We start from the raw sequence: 15,763 nt of genomic DNA on the forward strand, positions 1-15,763 counted from the left end.
TGGACCTAAAAGATTTACATCTTCTCACCTACAAAAAATACTGACAGCATGGAGGGAGCTGATTTTATGGCTGAAACTGCATCTCTCAGAGACTGACAACAAGACATGGTAATAGAGTAGAAAAAATGCCCTACATGTGCTTCAGTTAATCAAAATCTTCATGCTTTGGATTAAAAGAAACCAAATCATAATTGTTTCTTCCACCATTAGACATTTCTGATATAGATATTACTTGTCTACTCATAATACTTATCCATATGTCTGTATTGCATATGGTGGCATATGTACCCATTAAATAAGTATACAGTGCCCTATGATGACAGGTTCACAAAAACTAATTCCTCTTGAGATCTAAACAAGACTAACTCTATTAGTCTGAGCCTGCATTTCAAGAAATGAGATTGTTGCATTGCTGAAGAATAGTGGGATAGCTGTTAACTCTGTTGAAGTTCCACATATTGAAAGGATATACTCTTAAAGTGTCATGGATAAGGACCTTATTTCTTACCCTGAAGCCTTAATAATGAGTATTCAGACTTGCCCATAATCTTGTTAATATTCCTTATTAGTGAAAGTACCAAGTTCACAGTTTGAACAGTTAAAAAAATACTTCATTCCTTCAGAAATTTGAGACAGGTTGTGAACTCTTTGCAGACAGTGGAACAGTCTTCATCTCTGATTTGCTTTGGCATCCTTTCTTTGGGATGTAAATGTTTCCCTGAATTGTCAGTGCCAAAGACTGAAGTTTCTGGCAGCCATTCATCTCTCTTGACTTCTGATCTCAGCTCAATTTCCCCATTCCATGAAACATATATAGAAGTGACAGTTTAGAATCTCCTGCATGCCATGTTTTTCTTTCTTTGCTGTTGGGTGAACATTACCAAGAACACTGGGATATCCTCCTCTTTGAAAGACTGTCCAAAAAGGTCTGTACCCAGTGGTTTTTTACTGTACAGGTACTTCCAGAAGGATCAGATACTGTATTTCCTACAGATCTCTGAGGTAATAAGTCTGAAATTATCTGCTTTTGCTTACTTGATATGCCTTGTGTCTAGTGCCCAGATGTGTACCAGAAGTTTACATTCTTAGGATGGTTAGACAGTTTGAGAATCCTTGCAACTCTACATGACCAGTATGCTGGGGATGACATGGGTTTATTCTGCCTGTGATCTTTAATCATAAAAATACCTTTATTCATCTTTATTTGCTTCATCAATCTAAATAGTGTTCAGAGCTATTACTGTTAGTTCTCCATACAAATATTCATTTAAAGATGAATGTATTTCCTCCAAGGCAAAGCCACAGATGCTACAACTAATTAGAGGATGTGTTGAAGTAAACTATTTATTTGAAAAATTGTTGTATTTCATGGGTGAATAGTGGACATTTTCTCATTTATATTTACAAAATCATTCATTATTATATTTTTAGCATGCACAGTAATTAATATCTTCTTTTAGTTACAGTTCATTGCCATGAAAAGGAGGATATGATAGCTTGCCTTATGAAACAGGTTTATATGTGAAATCTGGCAGGTATGTGCATTAGTCTGTGGGGTGAGTATGCAAAATAGCACCAAATATCATTAATACCTTACTTCTTTCTTAAGTATTTTTAGCCTGTCAGTAATTAAGTAGCTGAAACATTATTAAAGTACATGTTTTGTAATTAAATTCATAACAGTTTACATTAAGGGCTATGTGCCAACTTATCTCTAATGATGAGTTTTAAATAAGGATTGTGAAAAGGCTGAGGAATGAACACTACTTCTTCATCCGTTGGCACCAGAACCTTGACTGCATGGTGTTGTCTGCTGCTTTGATCTCTTTTTAGCTGAGAATTGGATCATTATTACAATGTATTTGATTTCAGTGGCAAGTTGTTCTTACTGTGTTTTCAGATACTTTTTGCAGTTAGTCATGTTACATGTGAACGTGTGGATTTCTGCTTGAGGTGTAGGTTCGGAAACTGCTGAGGTGGATTTTGTGTAGCTTCCTGACATAGCTTGAAATCCATACTCTGAATCATGGGTATTTAGAATATTACTGCAGCTACAAGGCAGAAATTCTTGCCCAAAGAATATTACAATAGCTTGTTGATATATTGATAATTTGTTGCATTATTTGTAAAATTTGTTACATTCTAATTTTAATATAGGTAGCACAACGACCTGTGGAATATGAGTGATGACAAACCCTTTTTATGTACTGCCCCTGGATGTGGCCAGGTAATGGTCTGAACTGAAGTTATTAGCATTGTTCAAATAAAAATAAAACAGTGAAATGTATTTTTAGAGATTGAAGAAAAGGGGCTTATGATAATTACTACTAAGTATTTATGTTTTGCTGAAAAGCAAGAATTTATAGCATGTGGGTCTACACCAGCCAATGATTCCAGTGAAGGTGAAGAGAGAAGTTCATGTGCCAGATGCCAGCTTTGTACTGTAGAACAGAGAGAGGAAGTCAGGCTCTGGACATTGCCTTCCCACTGGAAGGGCTGCTCCCCCACTTAGTGAGGACGGAAAGACAGACTTAAGTCTCTTAGTGTGATAGAATGCAGAAATTTCTCGTTTATGCTGTATGCAGAGATAGGGTGCATGAGTTATGGAGAGCTGGGCATTTGGAACTCAGGGCAGTAAAGTTCTAAGGGAAAAAAAAAAAAGTCCCTTGCTTGTTTCACCCTGTCTTACAGTGATCCTGCATTTTTAATTTCCCTCACAGTTCCATATGCACATGTCCTTTCTCATGGAAACATTCTGAATTACTGTACTCTGAGGTGAATTTAGTTTAAGTATTAGTTCCTGAAAGTTGATTCTTGACATGGATCTCTTATATGTGGAATGACTTAAATTAGTGAGGCATAACCAGAAACATAAATTGGAGCTCAGATGTTCACAAAGAAAATTAAGAATTTCAATGTTTTGTGTAAAATGTGTTCTTTTTAGGAAAGCTGCATCTTGGGAAACATTTTCTTAGATTATGTCAATTGAAACACTAACTTCACCCACAATTACAGATGCATGGCAAATTAGTGAAAATAAACAAATAGTGAAAGTAAGAGTATCTCTTTTACAGAACTTAGTTTGTCTGCTTGCTGGTTTTTTTATAGCATATACCCCAAATATTGGGGAAAGTATACATGAAATGAGCAAACCTGAGAGGTTTTTAAAATGCTGGTAAGGTTTAGATAATTCACAGCATTTCAGTTGTCTGGCATTGTTCTAGTGTTACCTATTCTACCTGCCTCTTGTTTTATGTAGTAAATTGTCAGGGGCAGGAGCTATAGTACTTCATTTTATTTTACCTTTACACTATTAAATGAAGTGAAGTTTGTGATTACAGATCAATTCTCATTAATGTGGTAATACACACAATGCTGTAATCAAGTAGTGGTGATCAATTACTAGACGTTGTCAAGATCTGTTAATACAGCAAATGGCTGTTTGCTGATGGTTGATGGAGGCTGCAGCACTCTGAAATGTTATCTTGGACTTGGACTAATGCAAGTACTTATACTGCAATTTCCCTGGTATATTTAGTCATTACAAACATAACATAATTTGAGTTTTATAATATTTCTGCTTGGTGCTGTTGACCAAGGAACAAGATAGATCTGCCTTGGAGGGTTTTATTTTAACATAGTAATGGTAGTTTTACATGTTGTAAAAGTTGCTTTCTGTGGAATGTCGTTTGTTGTGTTCACACTCCCAGTTACAACTGTTTCTTAAAAACTTCCTGCCGCAGCGTTTTACCAATGAGGATCATTTGGCTGTCCATAAACACAAACATGAGATGACACTGAAATTTGGGCCGGCTCGTAATGACAGTGTCATTGTGGCTGGTAAGCATACACTTGTATTAGGTTTGTTCACTTTTCTGCTGGAATGGGCATGTGCTTTATGCATTTTCTGTACATAATGCATAGATTCACATTAAAAGAATGTGATGCGTTTTCTGCACTAAACATGTCTGCAGTGTGTGCTTAGGCAGTGTTTTCTTACATAATTGAAGAGCCAGTATTATTCTCCATAAGTTACTTTTATTCGTATCTGATACAAACCCAAATATTTTAAAATTATCAATACTTATGTAATTGATTTAATTATATAAGCATTTAATAAAAACATGCTAATAAAGACAACTCCTAAGAGGACCTGTAACTAAATTAAACTGTATTTCAGTTTTAATTATTCATTGATATTACTTGTCTCTTCAATGTTAAAATATGTAGCATCTTTTACATATCATGGTGATATTAGAAGAATGAATCAGTGATTATTCTTCCAATGGGATAGTAAAAGAAAGATCAAATCTTTTGTTTTCATTTTGGCTTAAATTCAAAATACTTTATTCCCACCTCTGAATTCACGTTATACCCTTAGTAATTACAACTTTTGTCCAGGATCAGAAGTAATCACCAGTGGATGATTGACTGCATTATACATTTGAGAATTTTTGAATGATAGCACACGCATACTTAGCATGTACCAAGTATGCTGAAGTTACAGTCAGTCTGGGGTTTTTTCAGTGGTGGAGCAGCCTAAATGAACTTCAGAAAGACTTTCAGACTTTTTGTAGTTTTTTTTTCCTTGTACATTGCTAATGTGTTACAATGAGCAGATTAAAAAAATATTGCTCCTAAACTAGCAGTTAAAAATTGTAAAATTCTGGATGTACTCCTTGTCAATTACACCACAAGAAAAGGGACCTTTCCAATAATCAGGTGTTTATAAATGAAACCATGGGAGTGTCTCTGTGCAGCCACGTTCCAGTGTAGAAACTGTTGTAGACACCAGGCTTAATAAGTCCACATAATCATGCCACTTTACAGTATTTTAAATGCTGGAAACTTCGTGTCAAGTGTAGTTAATTTTGACCTGATAATAACAGTGAAATAAGGCAAATTTACATACTAACAGGAATTTTCTATAAAGATGTTTTTGAAACTTCTTCATGGGATAGTCACCCAGATGCCAGAAGTCTTATGATTCCAGCTTGATCCAGAGGCATCACAGGAGTCAACGCAGTCTTGTGCACAGTCACACTTTCCTTTAGAAGTTTGTGCACTTGGAAGTAACCACTGCTGTTGTCAGATTAGGAAAGGAGGCAACCTGGCTTTGAGCTGTGCACTTCTCTCATCTGTTTTCTGATTAAAAGCCTTCATGTAGTCCTTATCTCTATTTGCAAATAGAGTGAGCTTGCTCACTGAAGTGTTCTGCTGTGCACTCGAGAATAGCTCCCTGTGGTTCGTGGCCACAAAGGAAATGCTGTGCTTCCCTGCTAGAATCGGCAGGGTGGTTTGCAGGCTCTGGGTGCTTGTCTCCAGCAGGTGGAGTTTGCCTGCCAGCTGCCTCCCCTCAGGGCAGCATGCAGCCCGAGGGATCCCAGCCGCTTCCTCGTCTCTTTCTGTTTGTTTTTATTCTGAAAATTATTTAGGACAAGTAGGTTCATAAATGGTATTGTAAAAATAAAATTGTGGGGGTTTTATACACTTCTTTTCAGATCAGACACCAACACCAACTCGATTCTTGAAGAACTGTGAAGAAGTGGGCTTATTCAATGAATTAGCAAGTCCTTTTGAAAATGAGTTTAAAAAGGCTTCGGAAGATGACATTAAGAAAGTATGTTCAAAACATTTTTTTCTTCAGATCTTCCACTTTTTTAATATCAGAAATTCCATTGAAAAAGTAAACTTTGGATTTATGTATTGCCTTCTAAACAATACCAATAATCATGCTAGCTGCTTATATGTGCTGTCTGTAAAGAACACAAGTCTATGATTACTCTCCTGAATTTTAGTTAACCTGATTAATTTTCATATTTAGCATTGATAATGGGACACATTGTCCTAATCATGTAAGTATCTAGTATCTATTGAAGTTAACCACGATGGTTTTGATTGAAATTTCCTGAGGTCCTGAATAAGCAAAAAAGGAGTCTGAAAAGTAAAGTTTTTAGCGGAAAGAAAAACACTCATGAAAACAATAGTATGTGAACACTGATCATTTTGATTGGTTTTGAATGCATATGTTACTGTAAGAATCAGTCATCATGATAATGAGAATTAAGTTCTGACTAAATTTTTGAAAGTATCAGTAATTTGGTTATGGTTATATTCATTGTGTGTTGAAATCACTTTTGCCTAGAAGCTTTTGATTACAACATAAAGATCTACTTATTTTTTAGCGTACTGATTGAAATATTATAAAAACTTGAACTGTATCTGTTTAGCAACTTCATGTTTTTGTGAGGAACTTGTCATATTTTTAAATGTTACTGTTGTTATTTATTTCAGTCCTTCCCAGTCATAACTGGTTAGGAACTTAAACATTTAAATACTTCTGCAAGTAAAAAATTTTGTTCAATGTCCCCTTTGACTAATTTTGTCTTTAGTTGATTACCTGGTTGACTTCTATAGGTAGTGATTAAAAATATGGTTTTATACCTACTTATATAAGTTTTGCAGAATCAGTGGCTTCATTTTGTTTCAGTAAAGATTTTGAGAGGTACTTGTGAGTAGGATGGATTATTATCCATTCCTATCCAAGCCTCACCCTTACTTTGTAACAGCTGTATCAAATAATGGATTTATAAGTTTACTTTTTTTAGTTGCTGTATGCTGACTGTTTTTAGACCATGATATTTGGTCAAATTGATTTTTGACTTAACAAGACTATTTTCTGTATAGCTCACCACTGTCTTGGAGAAGGTTCTATCTATTGTAAAGTATTTTAAACATTTTGTCCATTTCTTGAGTTGATACTAATTTTCCACGCTGCCCTCTGTATTACAAGAAAAAACACAGTCCTGCCATATCTCTGGATGATTTAACAAAGTGTGGAAAAATGTACCATAATAACACACTTTTTAGGGCATTGATGGTTGAGTTTTTTTCTGTAGTATTTCAGTCACTTGTGATATGAGAAGAGATTCCTCCTCTTACAGTCTTCCCTGTCTATTAGTAATATATTGCACAGGAAAACTAGGAATTTAATTGAAAAAAAAGCATCTGGAAAAACTTCTTTGGGAGAAATTTCTTCCAAAAGTATTTAGATAGGAGATTAGACAGGAATATAGGCTTTCAAATCTATAGTTTTGTTTTAAGTACTTTGTAGCTCAATTTTTTCAAGGCATTCTAGATGTCCTGGTGAATTTTACCTGTGTAGTAATATAAAATTTGCTTTTTCAATAATTATTAGCTGCAATAAGCTTGAAATTCGTCTGTACTAACTTTCTCAATTTGGAAATGTGGTTATTAGGCTTTTGTGCTTTGTAGCATGAGATCTAATAATATACAGAAGGATATAATACCTTAATTTAGCTGTAATTTTTTAACTGCAACACAGTCCTTCTGCAGCTATAATTTTCTTTTGACCCTTGGAAATGGAAAACTTTAGGAATGTTTTTAATTCTCAAGAAGAAAATATTTAGTCTAACATAGGTGTTGAAAGACATTTGTGTAACTGAAGATTGGTGTTCATGTAGGTGCTGGTAAAATAGCCTTGACTGGTAATGCATCTGCATCAAGACCTTTCAAACATCAGGACCTCTGTCTTGTAATGGGCTGATATTTCTCTTCAGTTATTTATATTTTCTTGCTCAGTTTTGTTTTCTAAACATTGACTAATTTTGTTTTACATTGTTGCTCATAGATGCCTCTAGATCTGTCCCCTCTTGCAACACCAATTATAAGAAATAAAATTGAAGAACCTTCAGTTGTAGAGACAACTCATCAAGATAGTCCTTTACCTCATCCAGAGTCTACTACCAATGATGAAAAGGTCAGAACCTTTATTTTTCCTTTTTTTGGAATTTATTTTTCTGGTCATCTGTAAATGTATTGTATATGGTGATAGCCATGCTGTAGTTGAAAGGAAGAGAGATTTAGTTTGCTACATTCCAGTGGATATATAGGTGACTTGTTCAATTCTTCAGTTAGCTTTGTTCACTAGAGTAATTGCTTCCAGTAAAGCTGGCCATCCAGTAAAGCCAGAAAAGACATAAAATTTAAGATTTACGTTATCTTAGAAAAGACTAAAAGGGCTCTTTATTTTTGTTTATACATCATCATTAGTAGTGATCACTTCAATATGGGACTTGCAGTGTTTTCATCTTGTGGAGTTCTCTTGAAGTACAGAAAATGAAGCAAAATTAGGGAGTTAATTATTTCTAGTCTTCAATAAATACAGATATTAGGAGCAGACCATAATAAAGCATAGAGATGGCTCTAGTCAGTCTTTATGTGCCTCTTCAGTGGGCAGTGTGTGTATGAGGGGCTTAGATGCCTCACTCCCAGGAATCAGCAGGGATTTTTTGGGTCCCAGGTAATTCAGGTTGGAAGGGACTGCTGGATTTCCTGGTCCAGCTTCCTGCTCAAAGCTGGGCCTACTTCTGAGATCACACCAAGTTGCTCAGCACTTTACACAGTCTGGTCTTGAATCCTCTGTGAGAGAGAGGCTGCACAGCCTCAGTGCCACCTGCTTCAGTACCAGGCTGTTCCTGTGGGCAGAGTGTTTTTCTTTGGATCCAGTCTGAACCTCTCTATTTCAACTCTTATACTGCCAGAGGAACTTCTGTGAGGACAACCTTAAGTGTGCGACAGAAGTTGTAAAGAGTTTTAATTCAGATTTGTCCTTACTAAGTTTTCCTGAGTTTCATAGTTAGCAAGGATGAGTAATCATGGTTAATCAAGGCAATCATGCAGTCTCAAAAATAGTAAAAACATTTTAAAGGACTATTATAAAGAGCTGTTTGGATTAAGTGAATCATAGTTCAAATCTTAAGTCTTTATTTCAGAGATTAGTTTTTTTTTTTTGCTGCAAATACTTATTCCAAGTAATCTAACTTTGGCAGAAGATAACATTACTACCTTCATACAATCATGTGTCAGTATCCCATTAGCATCATTACAAGTGAAAATTTGTCTCAATGATGATGCAATTTGGGTGTGTCACTGTGACAGTGCTGCTGCTCAATGCCGTTCTCGTGTCTGATTGTAGAGACAAGCTGAGCAAGGCTGAGGGTGCTGCTTGGAGTGTACAGCTTTACATGACCTGCAGACATTGAGAAATGTGAGCAGAGTGCTGTTCAGTTAGATTTTGTGTTCTCCTTTTGCAGATGTATTGAAGGAGAGAAGGGATTTTTTTCAGGGCATAGATGGTTTTAACTGTAACCATTTTGTTGGCTGCATGTATTTTAGTAGTCTTAAATGATTGCAGTCTGTTTATGTTTGTGCAGGGCAGTTCTAATTGTCCTTGTAGATGTCAAAATAATTCCTTGGAGATTCTCAAAAAAAGTATGCTTAATTATTTTCCAGGCTTTGTAAGAGTTCCATGAGTTCTGTTAGGCTCAGTAAGAGTTGGTACTTTGCTTTGAATAGACCAAGATATCAACAGAAGTGTATAAAGTCTTTAAGCCTTAAAGTAGTAAGAGCTTTCAAACATTGTAGTTGTTTATTAACAGGACTTTAAAAGGGCAACCCTCAACAGAGTTTTAAAAGTTGATTAGTTGTTGCCAAGTAGTTGTTGCCAACTGCATAATTTAATTACTTTAGAACCAGTTGTTTTCTTATAGTAATAATCAAATACAGTATTAGTTCTGGCCATCTACATTTCTGTATAAAGAATTCTATGTATTTTTGATAGCATTAGAAAGTTATTGCATGAAATTTGCTTTTAGATAGGAAATACTTGCAAATATGCATATCTGAGAACATTTAAAGTAACTATCCTGTTCTGTAATTTCCCATTCAGTGGGTTTTAGCTTCAAGAATAGGAATTACAAGAGTTGGAGAAGTCCTTTTAGTAAGTCTAGTACCTTTGGGTGGGCTTAGACTTCTGTCCTGTAAGGAAAGGTAGGTAATGGTAAGGTCACTTTCACTTAATCTTATGACTGCAAATTCAACCCTGTTTTTCTTGTTCTTTAGGGGAGTATATTTACAATTTATTTTATTCCAAGCAAAATTTATACTCCATTAGTGCAGTGCATTAGTGATCTATTAGAATCTTCCATCAGGCTGTTGGGTCTATGGTTTTGTTTTTATATGCTTATAAAATGTCAATTTACTTCAAAGCAGTACTTCTTAAATATGCAGCTTATGTTTTTGCCACGCCTTTGCAGTTACAGGCACCTGCATGCATTTTTCATTGTAGCAAAGAGCAAGTTAGTGTGAAGAGGAGATTGAAAATACTTTTTCAGCTGTATAAACACTCATGAATGATCATGTTCTTTTTTAATGGCTGAAGATAGTTTCTGATCCTGTAAATCATAAATGCCATCTTTAATAACACAGAAACAATTGTTTGTGAGGTTTCCATTTTCAGAATTTTACAGATTTATTTCAGAATTTTGTACATTAATCTTTTGACTATTGCTGAAATCTGGTTTCTATAGAACACTGTGTCTAAAAATTTCATATTGTCCTTTTCCTGATAGCTGTTCAAGCCAGGGAAAGGTCAAGTTTTACAATCAGTGTTTATTAGAACATGCATTAATTAACCTTCTGTTATGAACAGCAAAGAAGTGTTGACAGAATGCCCTCCCTTACTGTCTCACTTGTATGTGCTTACCTGCTTTCAGCCACAGTTGGGAGGCAATCCCAGCTGCTTGCCCAGAGGTAGGAGGTGGTACTGACACACCACAACTTCTAGGCTGGGTTCAGAAAGTGCTCAGAGTCAGGCTGACTGGGACTCTGAGGAACCTGATCTCATGAAAAATGTTCCTAGCCATGGCAGAAGGGATGGACTGGAGTGTCACTTGCAGCTCCATACAATCTGTGATTCTGTGAAAGTCCTTCCAAGGGTCCATTCTTTATCAAGTGTATATATGATCTTGTAGTCTTTGTTCACATGTAAGAACCACCGTGATGTTGCTTGAATTGTGCAGCTTGTTCAGGCTAGCATACAGATTCAGCTGGTGTTCTGAGCTCTGAATTTCCCACAGTCAAGCAGTTCAGTCTCATTTATATTCTCCCCATGACTCCTGAATAAGATCTGTAAGAGGTTATACCAAATTCCTTACTTGCAAAGAAGTGTTTAATCCTGTACTAACAATATGATTTGGCTTTTTTTTCTGTTTCCAGAATTCTGTACTAGTTACTGAATGCTCATCTGTAGTGCTAAGTACAGTCAAATATTATACCCCAGATTGATACTAAAACAATTTCACTTCCCTCAGCACAGCTCACTGTTATTCTCCAAAAACTCTCATTCACTGTGAATAGTCTTTTAGGTCCCTTGGGAAAAAGCATGAACGAACTAGTGAACCCTGATGACAAATCTAGCCTCTGAGCTTTTGGAGGCAGAAAATTTCATCATCTAAAGTCTTTTCTTTTGTAAAGCCCACAGTTTGCCAGCAAGCTGACAGTTCTATGAATTGCTCAGAGGATCTCACACATTTGTGCATTAATATATAAAATACAAGCAATCGGCTTAGAGAGCTCAGAGTTTCCTACTTAAAGCTTTGTGGATAAATTTTTAGAACTCAAGTTTCATTCAAAGAAGATAATAATCAGTGCAGTCTGTGTGACACAGGTATAGAGATTTCTCTTTGAATTACTGTTTACCAGCAGAGCAACTAAAGTTTGCTGGTCTTAAAAATGTGATTTTATGTATCATTGATTGCAGTAAGCATTGTCAAAAAAATAACTTGGCAAAAAGTCTGTCTGAAGGTAAATTGAAGTCTGGCAATATCAAGAGTTTCCTGAGAAGAAAGGCATTGGTTACAGTAAGGCCTTTCTGGGTTTTCAGAAACAGCAAATAGAGTACAGCATTCAACTGATAATGTGCTTTACCTGGTTGCTAAGCTAAGAGCTATAGGGATTTCTGTGTACTCTTTATTTGCACCTAAGAAAGTTTAATTTCTGTGCTCAAATATACGGGATATGCATGTATTTTGCAGAGCTCTGAATATAACATTCCAAGTACTCTTATCACTCTAGTTAGACAGCTACAGAAAAAGGGTCAAAAAATTTTTTGTTGTTATTGTTTTTACTGAACCATAAATGTCTTGTTTCTTTTGTTTAAATCCAGAACAATGGACTGAAACTGAAATGTACATAAGGACATCATAAAACATTTTCCTTATTCGGAGTGTGGGTAAACATGGTGGTGCTGGTAGTACCATGGGTTTCTTGGGGAAAAAAATTAAAATCTGATCAAAACTGAATTAGAAGCAATAAGAAATAATAGTAGCCTTAGAATAAATTGAGCCAGGTTTGTCGTAAAAGTAAAATCACTGTTGTTGAAACAATTTTACTTTGGTGGTTTAAATGATTCATCCAGAGGGAGTTTTTTGAATGTTTTTAATTGTATAACTGATTCTATTTGCATAATGTTACAGAAATTCTGATTTGTTCCATCAAACTGCATTCATCTAACAGTTGGAATTAGTGGTCTGTAATTGTATTTTACAAACTGATGAAGCTTTCTTTTTCCTCAGGAAGTGTCACTGCAGCAGACTGCACAGCCTACATCAACAATAGTTCGTCCAGCGTCGCTCCAGGTTCCCAATGTACTGCTTACGAGTTCTGACTCAAGTGTTATTATTCAGCAGGCAATACCATCACCAACTTCTAGTACTGTTATCACCCAGGCTCCATCATCTAACAGACCAATAGTGTAAGTTACATAAATCTTAGTAAAATGTTTTCTTGCAGAATTTGAAAATCTGATTTACTTTCAGTTATTGTTTCTGCAGTTAATATATGAATTTGAGATGCTTTGGTGTAATGTGGTGCTTTACTACACATGAAACATTGGACTTTCACTACATGTGAGATATAATGCTATGTTCTCCACATCACTAAGTTCATATTTTTGATCTCCAAATAAATTATACATTACACCTGTAAAGAAACAAACCAATTTAAAATAATGTGTAAACTTGTTCTCTTCTCTGGATAAGTTTTCTTTTATATAGTTCATTCCTTTTTCAGTCCAGTTCCAGGTCCTTTTCCTCTGCTGTTACATCTTCCTAATGGACAAACCATGCCTGTTGCTATTCCTGCATCTATCACAAATTCTAATGTGCATGTCCCTGCTGCAGTTCCAGTAAGTAAGCATGATGCTATATTAATTTGAAAGTGGAGCAGATTTGCATAAGTGCAGCATAGAACTTAGTTTTAAGCACCTTGATAGCTGTTTTGGCTTCAGAGGGTAGTGCTGTCAAATGCTCTCTATTATGATAACATACTCAGGTTTTCTTCATTTTTATACTTTATCTGGTCAGCTTGTTAGACCTGTCACCATGGTGCCTAGTATCCCAGGAATCCCAGGGCCTTCCTCCCCACAGCCAGTGCAGTCTGAGGCTAAATTGGTAAGTGAAAAACTCCATTATTCCTCAAGAAGAATAACTTGAGAAATTAATTACATTCTATTGCTTTTTAAAACAGCTTTAGTTTTCTTTTATTAGTCTAAATTCTGCAAATACAAATTTAATAAAACCAGAAAAATAACAGCTGCATTTATTTTACAGTTCTTTCCAATTCCAGCCTATGTTAGTTCTGTTCTTAATGGCCATTTTTATTTTATTTTTAGTCATTCTTTTAAATAAATTTTCTAACTAAACTCCTTCTTACTCCTTGTATCAGAGGATCAGAAATGCTAGCTGGGAGAAAACAAGATTAGTAGCATGTGAACATTTCTTTCAGAGAAGCAGAATGTTTCTGCCTAAAAGAAGGATATTTCTTAAACTAAGAAAAATATGGGTTTTTTAATGTTTTCAGACTCCCAACTGAATATAATCCATTTGGCAAGAGTTTTGCAATTAAATATGTAGTACTCATGTAGTTAACAAATTATTCTGTGTGGAGGTTGTTTCTGTTGTGTTGGGTGTTTTTGGGGGGAGTTGAGGAATATTTGGAAAATGTCTAAAACAAGCAAAAGATGGGTTTGGTTTTTGTTTGATTGGGGGGGTCGTCCTTTTTACTTAATATTAGTGACCATTTAAGATGGTAGTTTGAATTTATCAATTTATTGAAATATTTTATACAGCATTAGGCAGTCACTTCTCTTTTTTTTTGTCTTGTTTGTTCCAACTGTTCTAAAGCAATAGAAGATCTATTATTAAACAATAATTAACCCATTTATATATTTACAAGATGCCTCCATGAACAGTATCTATCATATGAAATAGTGTTCCTCTTTCTTCGGCTCTTACTTTGTGCTAAAAGAGAATCAGGAACACCTGCTAGATAAAATACCTTTTTCTGCATTGATATTGGTAAGTGGGAAGATGCCCTTAACATTCTTAGATATCTAGTTTCTCTTGATCTAAACCTGTGGGCTTTCTTTCCTTACCTGTTTTCTCTTCTCAAGCCACAGTATGAGAAACAGTGAGTCTGGTTTTTCTGGAGTAAAGGGATTCCCATAGAGTGAGCACACCTAGACCACATTCACCAAATAGTGAAACTGCCGTGGAGAGGTGCACTGACTCTGCCTAATGCTCTCAGGTCTTCCTTCATTTCCCTGCTCTGCTGAGCACAATGACTTCTGAAATAGTACAGAGGAGGATATAAGGGAAGGAGGTCTGTTTTTGTGCATCCTTGTTTCCCTGGGAATGGGAAAAGGAATCTTTTAATACCTCAGAAAATACTTAAATGTAACCAGCTCTTACAAAATTAATTTACCTTAAATCCAGGAGAGAAGAATGTAAAACAAGTGAAAGCAAGAACTGTTTTCTCCGAAACTGGACATGTTTTAGAGTCAGGAGACTCCGCTCTGAATTCTGTTGGAAATCCAGGAGGAATTGGTTCCAAATAATTTTTTAGATGGGCAAGAAATTAGGTTTTTAAGTGTATTGCTGAGTGATTTTCTCTTAGAATGATTTAAAGGCAGAGAGGAAATACATGTGTGTGGTGAAGACTTTGATCTCACATTGGAAGAAGCAATCACTCAAATGCAAAGGAAAACAAAGATCATTAGACTTAAAATTTAACAGTCTCATTAGCCTTCTCGTTACAATTTAGCTAATATATGCACTTCAGTGATTGCTTATCTTTTTTTTAAGTGAGACTGTAAAAAGGGTATTTGCAGTATTTCCTTTCCTTGTTGCTTAACATGAAGCATGAGCAGAATTCAAGAATATCAGAATTATGTATATTTCTTGTGCTCATTTACTTTTATATAGTGCCTATTCACAAAAATAAAAAACCTAATTTCTTATCCCCCTGAAAGTAAAAGCAATTTAATGAGAAACTTAATGTTTATGTAGAAAAGCCTCCAAGAGTAAGACTAATGCACTGTGCCATGGGATGCATTGTTGGCAGATACGTGATGGTTTATTAACTGCAAAGTTCAATTTAATTTTTAAATTCAAATCTTTGTGATATCAAACCCTTTTTTTCATGTCTCTCTTTAAAATAATTTTGCTTGCTGCATACTAAATTCTCTGAAGGTCTGCAGAGCAGGTTTATTTTTCACTTGTGTTCCTGGTTATGCCAACAGAAGACAATATTTAGTTTTACAGCTCACTTTTCATTTCGTTAATAGTTCACATTTAATATTGAAAAATAAGCTAATACACTGAAATTTAATAAATGAACACTGTATGCTTCATGTATTAATGGTATACTGCAATTTGTGGATTTATTGGTATGGTTAAGTTAGCTGAACTCTGGGAACATGCCCTGTGTCCTTTTGCCTATTGTGGCCACATTTCTCCTTCATGTTGGGAGGCAGTTCTGAAGGGCAGAGGAGTCCAGGACATGGTTTCAGAAGTAAATCTTAAAGGTGCAGGAGTGGGCTGTCTCCACATGCTGAAAGATG

General features: G+C 35.5%; 1 protein-coding gene across 4 annotated transcripts in view; it reads left to right on the plus strand.

The window, feature by feature from the left end:
• The window catches only part of ATF2 (activating transcription factor 2), a 48,679-nt gene that overhangs the window by 7,694 nt on the left and 25,222 nt on the right, over positions 1-15,763 (plus strand). For 3 of the 4 annotated variants that reach the window (XM_054636822.2, XM_054636815.2, XM_054636821.2), the window contains exons 3-10: positions 1,461-1,535; positions 2,158-2,227; positions 3,744-3,840; positions 5,502-5,620; positions 7,652-7,780; positions 12,438-12,616; positions 12,934-13,048; positions 13,227-13,313. In XM_054636822.2, the coding sequence (XP_054492797.1) occupies positions 2,180-2,227; positions 3,744-3,840; positions 5,502-5,620; positions 7,652-7,780; positions 12,438-12,616; positions 12,934-13,048; positions 13,227-13,313 (774 nt within the window). In that variant the 5' untranslated portion in view covers positions 1,461-1,535; positions 2,158-2,179. The remainder of the gene's footprint in view (positions 1-1,460; positions 1,536-2,157; positions 2,228-3,743; positions 3,841-5,501; positions 5,621-7,651; positions 7,781-12,437; positions 12,617-12,933; positions 13,049-13,226; positions 13,314-15,763) is intronic. The other variant, XM_077181379.1, reaches the window with a different exon arrangement.

Source organism: Agelaius phoeniceus, chromosome 7 (genome assembly GCF_051311805.1).
Source record: "Agelaius phoeniceus isolate bAgePho1 chromosome 7, bAgePho1.hap1, whole genome shotgun sequence".
Classification (NCBI taxonomy): Eukaryota; Metazoa; Chordata; class Aves; order Passeriformes; family Icteridae; genus Agelaius; species Agelaius phoeniceus.